General features: G+C 47.9%; 1 protein-coding gene across 1 annotated transcript in view; it reads left to right on the forward strand.

Moving 5' to 3' along the window:
• PHF20 (PHD finger protein 20) overlaps positions 1-19,929 on the forward strand; it is a 1,006,161-nt gene that overhangs the window by 540,230 nt on the left and 446,002 nt on the right. Inside the window, exon 13 of the mRNA XM_086932347.1 lies at positions 2,255-2,530. Coding sequence (XP_086788473.1) covers positions 2,255-2,530 — 276 coding nt within the window. The remainder of the gene's footprint in view (positions 1-2,254; positions 2,531-19,929) is intronic.

The following is a 19,929-nucleotide window of genomic DNA, read 5'->3' on the forward strand; positions in this document are numbered from 1 at the left end:
CCCAGATACTAGAATGGATTTGAAGAATTTTCTAGTAGTGCTTCCACTCTCTGATAAGTGGGGTCATGCCACTCCATGATGGACAGTATGCGGTGAAGTACATCATCAGTACGGGCTTGGATGGCACGAACTGCATAGGCAGGGCTGTTGGTGTCAGTGTTGTGCTTCGCCTGGTTGAAATCAACCAGATTTTCTTTAGATTTGCATGCAGTGCTAATGAACATGCCCTTCAATTGTTCTCATCACTTAGGAAAGAAGGCAGACTTCGCTTGCAGGGGTTTTAAATATAGCAGGACCACAGCCAGTTCCTTGGGGTTGTTGATCCCAGCAGAGCAATTTCCACATCAGTTTTGCATATTTATGGGCTAATCCAGGGGGCTGGCATATAGGCAGTGACAGCCTTCTTGTCAGAGAAAACTAACCTTGTGCCAAAAGGTTCCACAGAAGCATATGACATTTCCCAATGTCCTTCTAACGTTCCATCAAAGGAATTTGTTCTTCCCTATTGCATGCACCCACGTGGGGTTTGGGGCTTGGTGGGATAGGAAGGACATAGGGAAATATGACAAACTATGTATCACATGTGACCCAACCGCTGAAGGGTCAAAGGGAGTGGGAACAAGTTTACCCGGAGGGCAAGGGACCACCATTCGTGCTCCCCCTTTAAAATACTGTTTCCACTAGAAAAACGAAGGGCCCTTCTGTTATCAGTCTCACCTATTGTGGATTTTTCTCACCTTACAGTGTAGGTGCACCTCCACTGAGTAACTGAGTAATTGTTCTGGCTACTCAAGTATTCCAATATTTTGGACCACCACAATTGTGCGCACAAAATTAACAGGATGGCCTCGCACACCTCCAAGGGTCAGGCTTCACCATTGTCCATCCCACTTTCGTCAGAGACTCCTCTAATGGCGAACGAGCCCATGTTAGGGCTGCTGTTCTAATATTAGTGGGAAACTAAGGTGTAACAGACAGGGGGGGAAAAATGGGGGGGGTCAAAATAAAAATCCCTACTGCCTGCCAGTCACTTATTGCATTTGTATTCATTGGTAGTGGAGAGATAGTTGAAAGCATGAAATATAGAACCATAATAGCCCTGTTATGGTGCTAGCTGTCCACTCAGTCAGGTGCCATGTTTCAGCCCTGTAATGGCCCCATAAGGGGTCCCGGGCATTCTTCATGACCGTAATGAACCCAATATGTCCCTATGCTGCTTCCCTACACACTGTGTACAATTATCGTGCATAAAATACCCGATTGGCACTTGATCCAAACCGGGTCCTTCAGTATCAGTAGGAACCTTATCTACAAGACATAGAACATATATATAATACAATGAACACAAAAACATGTACATGCAATTAAGACAGACAGGTCTTCGTGAGTGGCCAGAATTAACTTGTACAAATAATTAGTATGCAATACTTTTTCCAATTCGTTTAGTCGCACACTTAAATAGATCATATGATTTACATGCACTGAAAATGACCCGTGTATGGACTAGTTCACCTTCCAATAAAGACCTTATAACTGATATTGCCCACGCAAAGGCCAGTGACTGCATTGTTGCATCTTTTTTTGTCGTAAAGATTCTTACCCTGAATGTTTAAGTATTGTACCTCATGAAGGGGTGGGGGAGGGGGTCCTGTAGTCACATTTTCGTCAAGGTACTCCCTCACTGGATATCTCAACGTTTATCCCTGTCCTCCTCCCAATGTTGTGGCATTGACAGCCACTAGGCCTGCCATATTTAAAGTGTGATGTTGCATCTGTTCTGGGTGGTGATATTGCTCTTATTTAAGTCAGGACACACCTGGGTGTTAAATGTGATATGAGAGTGTTACCAAAGGTAAATCTGTCTACCTGAATGTATATATATGTTATGTAATACTTATCACTGGGTAGTGTGTGAATAATAAAAGTATTTTTCCTGTTTAAAAGAAAAGGCACTAACAATAATTTGAGTAGTGTTTTGTGTCCGCGAATTGGCGTTGCTAGCCATTAACACATCCTCTGAGTATACCTTGAACTGCTGTACCACCCTGAAAGAGTCATGTGCTATAATGCGGTATGTGGTTCCCAGTAAAAAGAGAATTGCGGACTTGTTTTGAAGGATTCCCATCCTTCGTGACTAATCTATTTTCTTACATTTTGCTTCTTTGTTACCTCTTTTAAAGAAGATTTCAAACTATTGCTGGTCTGGTGCTACACTTGAAAATATGCTTAACATTTGTTGTTTGTGTTTTTCTAGTTACAACATTGAGGAAACACAGTGACCTTCTCGCTTGCAAAGTGCTCACCAGTGACTTGGACCGCAGCAAGTTCAAATGCAAGATTAAGGATTGTTCGAAATTTTTCCGTAAAGCAAAGCTACTACACTATCATATGAAATATTTTCATGGAGTTGAGAAGACTGAACACGTTCAGAAATCGATCACAAGAACCATTCAGACCAGAGGTTCATTAGCTAATGAAAAAACCATTCAAGAAATTCCAAAAAGAAGAAGAACCACTTCTGGTTCTTTGAGTACGTATATAACTGTGTTCCTCCACATGTCATTGTAGAGTATTAACTAATGAAAAATGTGCATAATTATTTATAATCTTTGCGATTGACCTGTCTGGAGAACCGCAGCCTTAAGGCTCGGCGGCGCAGGGTACGCCTAAGATCCCCGGGATTCACCTGCCTTGTCAAAACAGAGACACGGACTCTTTGTCTGGCGTAGAAGATGGTATTTATTAGCTGTAGCTAGAACAGTGGTCTTAGAAGTCGTCAGTACAACAAGGTTCAAAAGAGACTGCCACTTAACTCCGTGGCGCACAGGTTTATATACAATGCAATACAATGCAAAATGCAATCACACACGAGCATGAGCTATAGGCAAATGTTATAGACCATGTTTTAAGACCTAAGCAACTCAAGTTCCCAGTTCTGTTTGTCATACGACCCGTTAAGTAAATCACAAGCTAAGCCACACAATTCGATTTACAAGCAGAGAAAACACAGCTGCGTGTCGTAGAAGGACAGTCGAGAAACAGGAGAATACATGAGACATGCAGCGAAGGAAGCAGATAAGATAACTTAAAGGAAACAATGGTGTGAAACGACATGTAGTCCGGACGGGGATTAATCATCTCAGACATGAATTAGTGTACTCGGCCAGACCCTGACACTCGTTAGCAAACATAGGCGAGGAAGCCACCTGACACGCAAAGCAGAAACGACAAAAACATTGCGTTCGCCAAGCTGCCTGAGTGAGGGCAACACAAAATGGCGGCGATCTGAAATTGGAGGCTGAGTGCGAACGAATTTGTAATTTGCAGACCCTCCTTTTGCCATTACTCAGGCAAAAACGAACCAACTCACGCTAATCTGAGTCAGTCAACACTGATGTTCATGAGATTTTCAAGCTGTTGCTGCACCATCTTTCTAATATTCTCTGTCTTCTGAGCGGCAGATCGTGGAACGCATAAAGTAGCCAACAGGCCACAAACTGCAGGACCACACTGAACACATAAACAACAAGAGAATATGACAGCTAAAATTGCTCCAAGGAACGTTAAAATCTTCCATCCCCAAGTTGACAATATTCCCCAAAACCATCCCATAAAAGACCAATCTCCTTCATCCTGATGTATCGACTCGGAGTCTGTGTGCAATTTAGAAATGGCTTGGTATACTGCTGGAGCGTCATCTGGAATATAAATGCAGCAACTAGATCCGATCAATCTACAGTCACCTCCTCGGTCTGCTAGGATCACGTCTAACGCAATTCTATTTTGGAGCGTCATAAGACGGTCCGCTTGAAGTTCTGCCGTAATGTTGCCTATCGCACCTGCAGTAACATTAATAGTGGTCTCAACCACTCAAACCAATTGCCTAATGTGTCTGCTGTTAATCATCAGACCCCAAAAGGGAAGGAATCCTTTAAGGAAATCTCCTCCCTCCTGTTCTTCCGTGTCTTTGGCATCGAATACGCCTCTGCTATGTCTAACTCTAAGATGATCTGACAAAACCGTATATGTAGGGGGAAGGAGGAAAGCTATGTAGCAAGTTCCAGAAAAGTTGGAAGGTAATCAAGTGTAAGCTCGATAGTTACAAACAAAATATGTTCCTTGGGACGGAACTAACAGAGGAAAATCAAGAGATGAAAGAATATATGTATATGCACATTTCTGGATGTCGTCAATTTTCTTACTGTTAATTTGGAGACAAAGATTACCTTTATGGGGCACAGTCCACACTGGGGAAGACTCTCCTTTTCTAGTTTTGTCACTTAGAATGGAGACATAGTGGGTAACATTCCATCCATCGTAAGTTTTCTTTTCATCTAATGGAATCTTACTCTTATCTACAATCTTGGCCATTACCACTATGCTTTTTATCAAGGAGCTATGGCTAAAATCCAATCCATTCCCAGGAGTTCTCACAGGACAGTCTGTTGTGGTATGCGGCTGAAAACATTGTCAAATAGGCCCAAGCTGAACCTTTGTATGAGAAAAGAAGAACCAAATATGGCATTCCCTTTTGTGTATTGTGTGGCATGAGTCCGCACACCCAACAATCAGTCATATTAATGGCCAACTGATGTTGGTGCAACAACTGCATAAACGTATTCATATATCTGAAAGAAACACGTTAGTATTAGATTCCTTACCTTAGAATATCCCCAGGCGTCAGACTGGATCCGGAAATTTTTGCGTAGCAATACCCCTGCGCGTCGTCTCTGGCTCCGCATCCGTCGTCGGTGTTGTCTGCGCCGGAATGACGTTGGAGTACTTAGACGCCGCCCATGCGCGCTGACGTCAGTTCTTCTTTTTTCCGCGCCAGCTAGCGCAGATCCGGAGAAGCTCTACCCCTTAGTCACTTTTTGACTAAAACTTTTTAAAATATTTTTGATCTTCTTCGAGTCGCTCTTGACTCTTCAGGTGCCGGTACGGATGCCAGTGTTCAAACCCTGGTGTCGACTGATGTCGAGTACTGACCCCCATCGCCGGTGTCTGCAGTGCCATGAGGTCGTTCTCTTCTCCACCGGACCCCACGGCGCCTTCGGGCCCAGTGAGTCCAGCTCTGGGGCCTGGCGGGTCGCGTGCTTCGGCACAGACGCCGCAGACGGCTTCGGCCTCTGCGCCGCCGGCGACTTCGGTCCCGGCGCCACAGGCCCCGGCCGGATCCGGGTCCGGGTCGACGCCGGGCGACCTTACGACCTCACCGGTGCCGCCCCCAAGGGTGTCACCACCGGCGCCAACTTCGGACGACGCCGGCCCCAGTTCTTATGTCAATCCCGTTCAGCCGTCGACACGGCCCCGTTGGGCGCCGTACGAGACGGCTTTGGGTACATTCTACTTTAATGAACGGGCCCCAATTGTTGATCCTGGCTACCAGGAATTGGGTGACGAAGAGGACTGGGAGGGGTCTGAGGACCCTCTGACACAGGAGTGTCAGGACCAAGCGTACTGGACAGAGGAGCTTGGGGAAGCCAGCGGCCTGGATCTCTCTCCGGACACTGGTTTTGTCTCCCCTCCAACCATGGCTATGGAGGAGGGGGCAGCCCTTAGCGTAGTTCTGATGCGGGCGGCTAAGGCCTTAAACCTTACACTCCCCTCAGCGGCCGTGAGGACTAATCTCCTCACCGAGGTCCTCAAATTGCAGTCAAGCTCGGTCGAGCCTCTGCTGCCATTTAATGAGGCCTTATGTGACGTTCTGCTGGGCACCTGGTCCAAGCCCGCCTCAGGACAGCCTGTGGACAGGAACGTGGCCAGACGCTACCGCCCGGCTCCGGGTGACCCAAGCTTCCTGTCGACCCATCCAACCCCCGAGAGTCTGGTTATCCAGGCCTCTAACTCCCAGACCACGTTCCCGTCGGCCCCTCCCGACAGGGAATCCAAGAGGTTTGAACAATTTGGCAAGAAGGTGTTCTCGACCCTTAGTCTGGGACTGCGGTCAGTCAACACCGCATGCCTCTTGGGCCGCTACACCCACACCCTGTGGGACACGGTTGCGGACAAGCTGCCACAATGCCTGAGGAGGTCTGAGCTAAACTCGCCCAAGCCCTAGCGGAGGGTCGAGATTCGGCACAGTACTCTATCCGGTGGGGACTGGATACCACCGATACGCTAGGCAGAGCAATGGCCACGACCGTGGCGGTCAGACGCCACGCCTGGCTACGGTGCGCCAATTTTTCGGCCGATGTCCAAGCCACGCTTCTGGACATGCCGTTTGATGGCCGTCGCCTGTTTGGCGACCAGGCAGACCACGCGCTTGAGCGCTTTAAGGACTCCAGGGCTACGGCCAAGTCCTTGGGCCTCTCAGCCCAGCGCCAGCAAATGTGTGCCTTTCGCTCCTTTCGTGGCCAAGGAAGGGGCGCCCCCACGCGGACCGTCAGCCACACGCCGCAGCAGAATGTCCAGCGCGGTGGCGGCCGTGGGAACCACCGGGGAGGCGGTCGGGGTACGAGGCGAGGCCAGTCCGCACCCGCTCCCGCAGCACCCGCCTCAAGGCCCATGTGACGCCAGTGGGGGGCAGGGTCCGCCATCACCTCTTCCACTAGCGCACAGTCACATCGGACAGGTGGGTGCTGCAAATCGTCCGAAGGGGCTACTCCCTCCCCTTCGAGTCGACCCCTCCAGCCATGCCACCGCAGTACCACTGCGTGTCGGGGGGACCACTTGCAACTTCTGCAGGAGGAAGTTACGACCCTCTTGGCCAAGGGGGTCATCGACCGTGTTCCTGGGCCAGAAGTAGGGTGTGGTTGCTACTCCCACTACTTTCTGGTACCCAAGGGGGCCTCCGCCCTATCTTGGACCTACGGAGCATCAACAGCTTCCTCCAGAAGGAGAAGTTCAAAATGTTGCCTTTAGCTCAAGTCTTGGCTGCCCTAGACCCGCAAGACTGGATGGTGGCGTTGGACTTCCAGGACGCCTACTTTCACATCCCCGTCCTGCCGGCCCACCGACGTTACCTGCGGTTCACGGTAGGCCTCGAGCATTTTCAGTTCACCGTACTCCCCTTTGGCCTTACCAGTGCCCCACGGGTGTTCACGAAGGTGATGGCGGTGGTCGCAGCTCATCTGCGCAGGTTAGGGGTTTCAGTCTTCCCCTACCTCGACGACTGGTTGTTGAAGGCGGGCTCGCCCCAAAAAGTCGTCAACCACCTCCAGATTACAGTGGATCTCCTGCACCTGCTGGGGTTTTCCATCAACGTGCCGAAATCACACCTGTGCCCCTCCCAAAAGCTCCTCTTCATCGGAGCTGTTCTGGACGCGGCGCAGTTTCGGGTTTTTCCTCCCGAGCAGCGAGTCCAGGATATTCAGGCTTTTATTCCCATCTTCTGGCCGTTATCCCGGGTTTCGGTCAGGTTGATGCTGCGGCTCCTGGGGCTGATGGCTTCCTGCATCCTTCTGGTACATCACGCCCGGTGGCGGATGCGGGCTCTGCAGTGGGACCTGAAGTTTCAGTGGGCCCAGCATCAGGGCAACCTGTCCGACCATGTTCTGATCTCGGAGGGCACTGCGAGACAGTTGCAGTGGTGGCTCACGGACCGCGATTGGGTCAGTGGCAGATCCCTCTCCCTTCCCCAACCGGAGCACGTAGTTGTGACGGACGCGTCCCTCCAGGGCTGGGGAGGCCACATGGGAGAGGCGTAGATCAGAGTCCTCTGGTCTTTGGCGGAGTCCCAGCTCCATATCAACCTTCTGGAGCTGAGTGCGATTCGTCTAGCACTGAAAGCATTCCTCCCCTCAGTCCGGGGGAGTGTGGTGCAGGTGTTCACGGACAACACCACCGCCATGTGGTACTGCAACAAACAGGGCGGTGTGGGGTCCTGGACCCTCTGTCAAGAGGCTCTGAGGCTCTGGCAGTGGCTGGAACATCAGGGCGTGACCCTGGTGGTTCACCACCTGGCAGGTTCTCTGAACGCCAGGGCGGACAAACTCAGCCGACGGTGCTTGATGGATCACGAATGGCGTCTGAACTCTGACGTGGCACAAGGCTTCTTTCGGCAGTGGGGAGAGCATTGGTTAGATCTATTCGCCACCGAAGAGAACGCGCAATATCATCAGTTCTGCGCGTTGGAATTTCCAAGGCGGCACTCGCTCGGCGACGCATTTCGTCGCGAGTGGAGTTGCGGTCTGTTATACGCCTTTCCACCTATACCACTTCTGCCCAGAGTGCTGAAGAAGATCAGGCGCGACCGGGCCCAGGTAATCCTTGTGGCTCCGGACTGGGCTCGAAGGTTCTGGTAACTCAACATGTCAGTCGATCCCCGATCCGTCTGCCTCTTCAGGAGGACCTTCTGTCACAGCAGCAGGGGATGGTCCTCCACCCTAACCTGTCCAGTCTCCACCTCCATGCTTGGAGATTGAGCGGCGGCAGTTGAGGCCATTTGACTTGCCTCCTGAAGTTTGTAATGTTATTCTGGCAGCCAGGCATCCCCCCACTAAGACGTTATACGCCTGCCGGTGGAACAAGTTTGTGGCATGATGCACAGCAAAGGCTGTGGATCCCCTTTCTGCCCCTCTTTCTGAAGTTCTTCTCTTCCTTCTTTCATTGCCCAGCAAGGGCTCTGCTCTGGGCACTCTCAAGGGCTACCTTTCCACACTTTCGGCCTTCCTAAGGCTGCCTGATCAACCTTCTTTGTTAAAGTCCCCTCTAGTAACTCGTTTTCTGAAGGGCATCACGCACATGTTTCCACCTGTCCCTTTTGTGATGCCTCAGTGGGACTTGAACCTAGTTCTTACTTTCCTGATGTGCGCTCCCTTTGAGCCACTTCACTCTTGTCCTCTCCGTCTTCTGACCTTGACGACAGCCTTCCTGGTTGCCATCACCTCTGCCAGAAGGGTGAGTGAGCTCCAGGCTCTATCTTGCAAACCTCCCTTCCTGTCTGTGCATCCGGACAAAGTGGTGTTGCGTACCAAACCATCTTTCCTGCCCAAGGTAGTCTCTGCTTTCCACATCGGGCAGTCCATCAACTTGCCCTCCTTCTTCCCGCCTCCGCATCCCTCAAAGGATGAAGAGCGGCTCCATCGTCTGGACCCAAAACGTGCGCTTTCATTCTATGTGGATCGCATACGCCAGTTCCGGGTGGACGACCAACTCTTTGTTGGCTACGTGGGTGCGAAGAAGGGACGGGCGGTGCATAAACGGACCATCTCTCGGTGGGTCGTCTTATGCATCAAGGCGTGCTATTCCTTGGCTAGTAAGGAGCCTCCAGTAGGGCTGAGGGCCCATTCCACTCGGGCCACGGCGGCTACTACTGCCCTAGGTCGGGGAGTCCCCTTGCAGGACATTTGCCAGGCGGCTACGTGGGCCTCGCTGCACACCTTTGCGAGGCACTACTGCCTGGACAGTCCGGTCCGGAGGGATGGCTTCTTTGGCCGTTCCGCTCTCCAGGACTTCCTGGTGTGAGTATTGGTTCGCAGACCCACCACCGGGGTTGGTATTGCTGGGGTATCTATTCTAAGGTAAGGAATCTAATACCAACGTGTTTCTTTCAGATGAACAAGTTACTTTCCTTCGGTAACGATATATCTGTAAGAAACAGTAGTTAGTATTAGATTATTTACCGCCCCACCCATCCTCCCCGTTCTGCGAACTGATACCTAGGGTTAAGGTTATTCCCCTTTCAGGGCCCTAGTTTCTTGACACCAGTGTTGGTTCTAGCATGGCTCTGCGTATCTGGCGCGGAAAAGCTGTGGCTAAGAACTGACGTCAGCGCGCATGGGCGGCGTCTAATACTCCGACGTCATTCCGGCGCAGACGACGCAACGACGGACGCGGAGCCAGAGACGACGCCTGACGACGCGCAGAGGTATTGCTACGCAAAAATTTCCGGATCCAGTCTGACGCCTGGGGATGTTCTAAGGTAAGGAATCTAATACTAACTACTGTTTCTTACAGATATATTGTTACCGAAGGTAAGTAACTTGTTAATTCGGCTCTCCTTATCTGTTCATGAGGGGTTAAAGTATGCATTTTGTGTGAAAAGACAGAAAGACGAGAAGGCAAAGAAGTCGTAGTATTTGCAACATTTCTTGATTGCAAAATGTGGACAATCCACCCAGTGCAGGCTAATAAAATACACAAAACCATAAGAACACACAAAGCTACGCCAAATCGACTACGTAATAATTTACAATATTTCGATCTCATTTCTTGCTTCCTATTTTCCCTACCTACATTTATTGTACCATCCATCTTTATCTAAAAAAAAATGTCGCTCACGGCACTCTTCCTTGATCACTCAGCTAATCACTTCCGTATACCTGAGGCACTAGCCGCTTACTAAAGGACAGAATCAGGTTACAGTCTGAGTCTCCTACCGTGACCCTGCGACGGAGACAGATGGCACATCTAATACTAATATCACACAAAAAGCAAAAAGGACAAAAAGAATGTCTTTAATTAATAAAAAGTGTTCAAGAGTTCAGTTCATTGGGTCTTGGTCTTAAGTTGTAGCGTATTTTGCTCGGCACGATCTGATTTTTAAACAATATTTCTGGGTTGGCAGTGTCTATTCGAAGATTCACAGGCACAGCAGCTTGAAGAATGTTGTCATCCGCTTTTTCAGACTGAGTCCCATAAATCTGAACAACACTGAATGGAACAAAACAAGGAACTGCTGCGGTGTCCGATTCTCTTACACCACTGCGAATCCACTGGTCAAAGGGTAATGGGAGTGGCACCTTTTTACAGTGCACTCCATGCACCCATCTTCGTTTGCCCACCACCTTGACAGCCGTGCAAGTAACGAGCAAAACTTGCGTAGGCGTAGACCAACTAGGCTCCAAATTCTAAGTCAGCTGAAAATTCTTCACACAGACCCAGTCACCGGGCAAGATGGTGTGACCTGGATCTGTGGAGGCCTCTGGCAGAACACTCTGTACCTGTTGACGAATAACACTTAATTTAGTAGTCAAATCATGTAAATAGTCGAACAACAAAGGATATGGTATGTCTGAGTAATTTTTGGGACGGGGGACGCCCCAAACATTAGCTGGGCGTCCAAATACTACTTCATATGGGCTAAGTTCCATACGAGAGTGCAAAGTAGTTCTGGTTGACAAAAGAGCTAGGGGTAAGGCATCAGGCCAAGCAAGACCTGTACTGGCTTGAATCTTTGCCAGCTTAAGCTTGAGCGTACCATTGTAACACTCAACCAAACCCGCTGACTGTGGATGGTTTGCCGCATGAAATTTTTGTCTAATTCCAAGGCCAGAAGATACTTTCTGCATTATCTGGCCCACAAATTCACTTCCATTGTCACTCCAGACAATGCGCGGCAAGCCACACCTAGGGAAGAATTCCTTAATCAGACTTTGGCAGTTGATAAAGCAGTGTTATCTTTCAAGGGGTAGGCCTCTATCCAATGGGAAAAGGCACATACCACCACCAGAACATACTTGAGGTTGTTGCAGCGATCCATATAAATGTAATCGATCTGCAACACCTCAAAGGGATATGACGGAGGAGCAAAATGGCCTGCCGGAGTTGGGTTTCCTTTTCCTGGATTATGCATTAAACAAATAATGCAATGTTTAACCACATTTTCTGCACATTTCGGAATTCCTTCATTCTGCCATACCGGAGCCAGAAGCTTGCATATACCCTTTGCACGAATGTGAGCTGGGCCATGAGCCATAGTCACGACCGGCAACAGATAAGCGTCCGGTAACAACCATCGCTGATGTTCCGACAACTCTGTCCAACAACCCGTTGAATCTAACATTCCCGTCCTTTCTTTCCACATACTCAATTCTTTCTCAGTAGCTTCTCCCTGAATCGTTTTCACACTTTCAGTCGTTTCTTCACACATTCCAATTTCCCTCACCCAATTTGTGGGACCTGCACATACATTAGACTAGTGGTATTTCTAGCTGTGGTTTTCGCCACCTCATCTGCAAACGCATTTCCACGACCCACATCGTCTGTAATTTTCTTATGTGCGCTGCACTTTATGATCGCTATTTGTGCAGGTAAAGTAAGTGACTCAAGGAGATCAGTCACTAACTGACCATGCTGAATCTTTGTCCCGTGGGAGGTGAAGAATCCTCTCTCCCTCCACAACTTTCCGAAACTATGCGCAACACCAAAGGTGTACTGATTCGTGTACACATTCACTCTCCTTCCCTTCGATAGCGCACACGCTCTAGTCAAAGCTTATAAATTCAGCTGCTTGGGCTGAATTATGTCCAATACGTTCCGTCTCAACAATAGTGCATAAGGTGGTAACAGCATAGGCAGAAGTGGTTTCTCCATTTGGAAGTTTAAAACAAGAACCGTCCACCCATAAGAACCCATCCGGGTCCTTGAGCGAATTGTCCTTTAAATCAATCCTCCCCTTCGTTTCTTCTTCTGTTCGAAGAAAACCATCATGCTTTTCCCGATCGTCTTTCTCATCTGGGAGTGGCAGCAGTGTAGCTGGATTTAGCGTGTTACACCTTTTGATATGTATATGACTCGCTAGAAGTGTCAGCTCGTAACCAGACAAACGAGCACTCGTGAGATGCTGCGTCTTAGTTCTATTTAACAAGGTATCCACTGCATGTGGAACCATGACAATAAGTGTGTTATCCAATACCAATCCGGCAGACTGTCTATTAGAAATTGCGGCAGCTGCTGTGGCTCTAAGGCAACTGGGCAAAGCTTTAGCTACTGGGTCTAATGTAGCGGAGAAATAGGCACATGGCCTCTGCTTATCTCCGAATTGCTGTGTCAAGACTGACAACGCGCAACCTTCTCTCTCGTGACCGTACAATGTAAAGGTCTTACTATAATCTGGGGTACCCAACACTAGAGCGGAACACAGGGCAGTACGTAGATCAACATAACTTTTCTGGCATTCATCCGTCCAAGGGAGCGGATGGGGTGTATCTTTCAACGTTAATGCCACCAATGGTTTTACCGAAAGTGAAAAATTGGGAATCCATTGTCTACAGTAGGAAGTAATACCCAAAAGGTCACGCACTTCTCTCTGTGTGGTGGGTACAGACATCTGTGAAATAGCATGAAAACGTTCTGGGGTCACTCGCCTTCCCTCCTTCGACAAGAGATGACCTAGATAGGTCACTTCTAGTCAGACATATTGCAACTTGGAGGGCGATACTTTGTGATTCAAAACAGCCAAATGATGCAACAACGCAACAGTCACATTCTTACACACATCTTCCGTATCAGCAGCCACCAGCAAATATTCCACATACTGAACAAGCGTAGCACCTGGAGGCATTGAAAAGGTATCAAGTTGACGTTTAAGAGCTTTACTGTAAATAGAGGGACTTTCACAATAGCCTTGAGGAGCTCTTTTAAATCTGAAACTTCGACCACCCAAAGAGAAACCAAAGATATCCCTACTCTCCTCAGCAATGGGAATGTTTAAGAAAGCATTCTTAAGATCGATCACCGAGAACCAAGCCGCTGAAGCAGGAATCATCGTCAGTAAAGCTGTAATGTCCGGAACAGGGAACTGCGGTACCACTATTTTATTGACTTCCCTTAAAACAATAACAAATCTATAGACAGGAGGCTGTGAAGGATCCGTCCTCTTAAGGATCGGGAGAACAGGGCTGTTACAAACATTGCCGCTAGTCTCTTCGACCACACCTTTCTGAATGAAATCATCGACAATAGCCAACAATGCTCTCTCTCCATCACTAGAAATACGATATTGAGGAATGTGTGGCATTCTAACATTATCTTTAATTGTGACAACGTACGGTGGGATCTCAAGACGACCCACGTCATTCGGGCCCGTGGCCCAAAGACTTTCTGGGAGAGAAAGTAATTCAGGTGGAAACTCGTCCGAGATAAATACATGGGGGACAGCAAGCTCTTTCCCAATGTGAGATGCACACCAGAAAGGGAACAATACAATGCCGCATGTAGTCTTTTTTAACAAATCCAAACCCAGTAAATTCTCACCACAGCCAGTTGTCAAAATAAGCGGAGCTTCCAAGTCATAAGGACCAATCGAAACAGGCAAAGGGCAGGAAACCGGATTACAGACTGGAGCGCCAGAAAATCCCACTGAAGTATTTATTAAGCCAGACAAAGGTGCCCCAGGGAGTTTAGAATGAATGATAGAACTTCTCATCGCACCAGTATCCAAAAAAACCGGTTCTGAAACACCCATTGCATTGACAGTAACATACGGCCCATTTTGATCTACTGGAATCGACACAACTCCCTCACTTCGTCCATGGCTGTCTTATTCAGTCTGAAAACTGTCAGCCCTCTCCTCAATGTAGTAATCATCATTGTAATACTGCGCAGACGGAACCGCCTGCTGGTCAAAGTAATTCGAAGTAGATGGGACAAGGGAACGTTGCTCCTGAGAGGACGCACCTCGTCCTCTACCTCTAGGTCCTGTCTGAAAATTACCACGACCTCAGGAAGCAGACATCCCATTATTACGCTGTAGTAAGACCGGACAACTATTCTTGAAATGTCCCTCTTCCCTACAATATGCACATTGATTAGGACCTAATGAAGGTTGCGGTGTAAAATATTCAGGCTTTTGTAACAATCTCTGAAACTGCGGAGGCTGCTGAAACAGAGTTCTGCTGAGGCTGATTCGAGCGAGGCGGATACGCCTGCTGTAAAAGAACTTTTGTTTTTAAATCTTTATTTTTCTTCTCCTGCTTCTTTCTCTTCCTTATCTCTATTCTCATAGAACTGTGCAGTAGGCAATATTTTAGCAGGAGAAGAGACAGCCAATGCACTTTCAGAACTCTTTAATTTATTCGATAATTCGGGAAGCAAATTATATACAAACTTGTCCACAAACAACCGTTGACCACCTTCGACACTTAAATCCTGACCACTGTTGTCTATAAAAGTTTCTTCGAAACGAGTGAAAAAATCCGAAACACTTTCGTCTTTCTTTTGCTTGCATGCGGCCAACTTATCCCAATTTACTCGCACTGCAGCCATCATTGTCTTCATCAATTCAATTATTCTACCTGGAAGAGCCGTAATCAAATCCTCGGGCTTTGCACCACCCACCTGATTCGCATCCGCAGCTCTAATAGCAGCCCAATCACCACCCAATTCAGCCAAATGATTTTCCCTGCGAATCCGTGCCCATATACCGTATTTTCCGGCGTATAAGACGACCCGGCGTATAAGACGACCCTCCACTTTGCTTGATCAAATTTAGGTTTTGTGCTATACTCGCCGTATAAGACTACCGCCACTTCCGGCACAGTCCAACGCTCTACTTGTACCTTGTACGCTTTTATAACCTGCACACTTATCACTTTTTTCTCTTGTAATGTACCGATTGCTACCTCATGTATTTTGGTTGCTCGCTATTGTCACTTTTGAACCATGTAACTTAGGCGGGAAATGTTTCTTCCACCTTGCTTGTATGCTGGGAATATTGCAAGCCTACCGTAATCTCTCCACCCGCTAGTCCTCCGAGTACGCTCAGCTTACCGCAGTGAAGCAGCTCCAGTGCCCGGCGGCGTCCTCCGACTCCGTGGATGCCATCGCGGATCCTCAGCGTTGTCCACCCATGCAATGCTCCGGCGGGAATCCTCCGGCATTATGGCTGCCAATTTCTGCGGGAGGCCTCGGGGGTACCCACCAGGCAGTAGGGGCGAAGTAGGAGCGAAGTTGCGGCTTGAAAGCCAATTGTGCGCGGGAGCCCCCAGGATGCAATGCTCTTCGACTCTTCGACTCTGTGGCTGGCGGGCGGATTAGAGCCACCCTCCCCCACCTCCGGCTGGGCCGGAAGCGCGGGAACCTTCAGGAGTAGTCCGCGCTGTTAAAAAAAACCATGAAAACAAACGGTCTAATTTTGTATCCGGCGTATAAGACGACCCCCGACTTTCCAGAAAATTTTAAGGGGTTAAAAAGTCGTCTTATACGCCGGAAAATACGGTACCTTGCGGAACAACATTTTCAAACATGTCAATGTCAGCCAAATTCATAATACAAGCGCCAACTGTTTGAAACAATTCTTTGTAATATCCAGCAGGATTTTTACGAGGGTCAGGAAGAGTTTGCTTAAGCGCCAATACTTCAGACCTCTTCCAGGGTTCGTGAACCCATATACGCTGGAAATGAGCCGGGACAGCAGGTGGACAACCACCGCTTCTCTCCATACGGGAGGTACTTCACGCATCGGATAATTCTTGCTACCTTTTTTATTGACTGGATCCACCTCAGCAAAGGACAGGGATAGAAACATTGTTCGAAACACAATGAGTCTAGTTACTGCCTCCTCCACTCGGTGTCCTACAATAAAACCTTTATCGAAATCTGCTTGTAATTTCAGGAGGTCCGAAGGAACTGTATCTAACTTCATATCTTCCCAACCTCTAATAAGAGTTTGACACATAATGTTGAAAACATATCTCTGTGTGGTCTCCCCCATTGATAAAAGCAACTCATGATATCTTCAGTACTATACTCTGGTCCATGCTCAATCCATTTACGAGCGAGAGAACCCAAAGCTATTTTCTCTTCCGCAAAAGGAAGTTGACAACAAGATTGTCGTCTAGAGAAAGCTGGAGACATTTGCATAGACCTAACGAAAGGAGAAAAGAAACTTGAAACAGCATCTGCTATCCTCCTCTGTGAGATAGGAGAATCCCTTGAAAGGATAGGAGGTATTACAGATGCAGAAGGCAACGGAGATTGAAACGTAGCAGACGTAGGAGTGGGAGTGGGAGAAGGTGGGGGCTGAGGTACAGGCTGCGAGGGTGGAGCAGAAGCAAGTAGGGAAGCATTAAGGGGCTGAGCCGGTTGCTGAACAATCGGTAATCGGACAACCACTTGTTGAGGGACGGGAGGGGGTAACGGTGGTGCGTTTGCATTCTGAGTATAGGCCGGAGGTGAATTTAATAAACGAGACATTAGGGAATCTTCTTCTAATTCCTTACTTTTATCTGAGGAGGAAGTAGGCAACATCGGATAGCATCTATCTATCGCCATACGATGTTGTCTCTCTGATACCTCCTTTGCATCGTCTACTTCGGTGTCCTTAAACTGTTGGGCAGCCTGCAGGACTGACATGTCTTGTGCTTTCTTATCCTTTTTCGCTTGTTTGATTTCTTTCTGTTTGGCTTCTTTACGCCAAAGGCGAAAGGAGTCAAACATAGCTGGCCGGGCTTTTCTTTTAAACAAAATCGTTTCTAAATTATCTAATATAGTAGAATCAAAGCTACCATTCTGGGGCCATCTTAAAACTCCACTATTTTTCATGTATCGGACCCATGTCTCGTTAAAGGTAATGGGACCAATACCATGTTTCGAATAGAGCTCATAAGTCAGAGTTCCAACCGGAGGAATCCCTCGTACAACCCAAACAACAAAATCTTTTAAACTTACTCAGCCCAGGCATCGTCACTTCTCTAGACTGATCATAAACTGGGGGTGTAGATCAGTGGAACAGTACAATTGTACTTACCCCTTGGCTTCAGCAGGGTACGCCTAAGATCACCTGCCTTGTCAAAACAGAGATACTGACTCTTCGTCTGGCGTAGAAGATGGTATTTATTAGCTGCAGCTAGTACAGTGGTCTTAGTAGTCGTCAGTACAACGAGGTTCAAAAGAGACTGCCACTTAACTCCGTGGCGCACAGGTTTATATACAATGCAATACAATCCAAAATGCAATCACACACAGGCATGAGCTATAGGCAAATGTTATAGACGATGTTTTAAGACCTAAGCAACTCAAGTTCCCGGTTCTGTTTGTCATACGACCCCTTAAGTAAATCACAAGCGAATCCACACAATTCGATTTACAAGCAGAGAAAACACAGCTGCGTGTCGTAGAAGGACAGTCGAGAAACAGGAGAATACATGAGACATGTCGCGAAGGACAGCAGATAAGATAACTTAAAGGAAACAATGGTGTGAAACGACATGTAGTCCGGACTGGGATTAATCAGCTCAGACAGGAATTAGTGTACTCGGCCAGACCCTGACACTCGTTAGCAAACATAGGCGAGGAAGCCACCTGACACGCAAAGCAGAAACGACAAAAACATTGCGTTCGCCAAGCTGCCTGAGTGAGGGCAACACAAAATGGCGGCGATCTCAAAATGGAGGCTGAGTACGAACAAATTCGAAATTTGCAGAACCTCTTGTCCTAGTGTTTGGATACAAACTGCTGTTTTTGTTTTTTGTTTTTTTACTGGATCCGTTGTTGTCATTACTGGGTGAATGCATTTGTTCTGGATAGTACTTTATCTGGGTACATACCTTGAGTGCTGTTGGAAAAGCTGGGGCCAGCGAGGCAACTTAAAAAAAAAAGTTTTGATATTTTCAGTCTATAAACCTTGATGAAAGCTTGCCTTCTTTATCAATCTGCTCTCAATTATGGGCCCCCTTAAACTATAGACTCTACTGTACAGGCAGCTAAGATATATCTACACAGTGGTTAAAGAATAATGAATTATGATGAATGATAAAGATGATCTCCTTCTGAGAAGCAGTATCTTTCAAATGGCCTTCCTTGTCTTACTTTACAGTATCTCTTATAGCAAAGAGGCAGCTTATTGAGAATGGGCAGAGGCAGTGTCCTTAGTGAGCTAGACTTTAGGACACTGTGCAGAATCTGCTAAATTGATTCACTTACCGCTCTTAATCAGTGAGCGTGATAGTGCAGATCTGACTTGGTTATAGTCGCTGACTTTAGCCCATAATTCTAGGGAAGACAGAAAACATGATAAACAATAGTTTCGTAATTTGCTAGTTTCCCTATTAAAACCGAATGTGACACTTAGTGCATACAGTTATAAGCCAAAATCATTGCTGTGTGAAAGACTAATCAAAAAAGGAAAGATATTCAGGCATATTTGTCCCACTATTAAAGGTCAGTCTGAGTTATAATATAGTTATTGGGTAGAAATTGCTGCAAAGGTTGAAAGAGGAGGTAATTAGTTTAAGGGGGGGAGGGGTCAAAACTAAAGAATGTGCCTTCAGAAAAAGATTGTTCTGAAGACATCAGTTCATTAAGGAACCGCTGGCAGAAAAAATGCAAGCAGGATTGGATTTTTTTTTATAGGAGAGTTATTTGCAGATTGTGTTTTCCAAGGATTAACAAAAGCAAAAAGATGGTTTTGTTATAATGCACAAAAATCCATAGTTATGATGAAAGGAAATAGGCAGTGGACATCCGGGTTCCAACCGTGCGGCCCCTGCCAAGGCGCCATGTCGGTGACGGATCCACACTTGGTTTGTTTCTAGTGCCTGGAACACAACCCAGACTCGTTGTTGTGCTTCGACTTCTAGGCCATGACTTCGAAAGCTTTGAGGGAGTGGTTGGTACCACGTAGTTTTCCTCTGTGGTCTAATTCACGGTTCTGCAGAAGAGTAAGGGCAGGGCACGGCTCAGAGTCTCCTAAAACTTCATCCTTCGTCAAATCTGTCAGGTAAGAAGCACAATAAAAACAAGCCATAGCGTGCTTAGACTTTTGCCTGTCTGATGCGACCGGAGTCTCGACGTTCTAGGCCTCGCTCACGGGAGCATGAGTGATCCCCGCCCAGTTCAGAGAATTTTAAAACGTCATGCACCTTATATTTGGGTGGCCTGACCCTGTGACCCTACCGGCGTGCCTTTGGGCCCGGAGATCAGAGGGGTCTCCATCGTGTTCCATGCTGGTAGCTCCAATGACGCCCCGCCCGATCCAGTGACTGATCTGGACCGGCGCTGGACATGCCACTGCGTGCTTCACAGGCCCGGACACTGGACTCCCAACCCATTCTCATCCCTACGACCCGGAATAGGATCGGTGCCGATTGCTGCCGATACCGGTGCCAACAGAACCCTTAGGTCGGTTCCTCAGCCTTAATCTGAAGGGCTAAGAATGGAGGAAGTTTAGGTGGGGTCTCTGGACCCTTTACAAGACAAGCCTTATCAAGGCATGGACTGGTACTAGGAATTGGGTGAGGCCAGCAGAGTGGATCCCTCTCCAGA

The sequence above is a fragment of the Lissotriton vulgaris genome, chromosome 7 (assembly GCF_964263255.1).
Source record: "Lissotriton vulgaris chromosome 7, aLisVul1.2, whole genome shotgun sequence".
In the NCBI taxonomy this organism is placed as follows: domain Eukaryota; kingdom Metazoa; phylum Chordata; class Amphibia; order Caudata; family Salamandridae; genus Lissotriton; species Lissotriton vulgaris.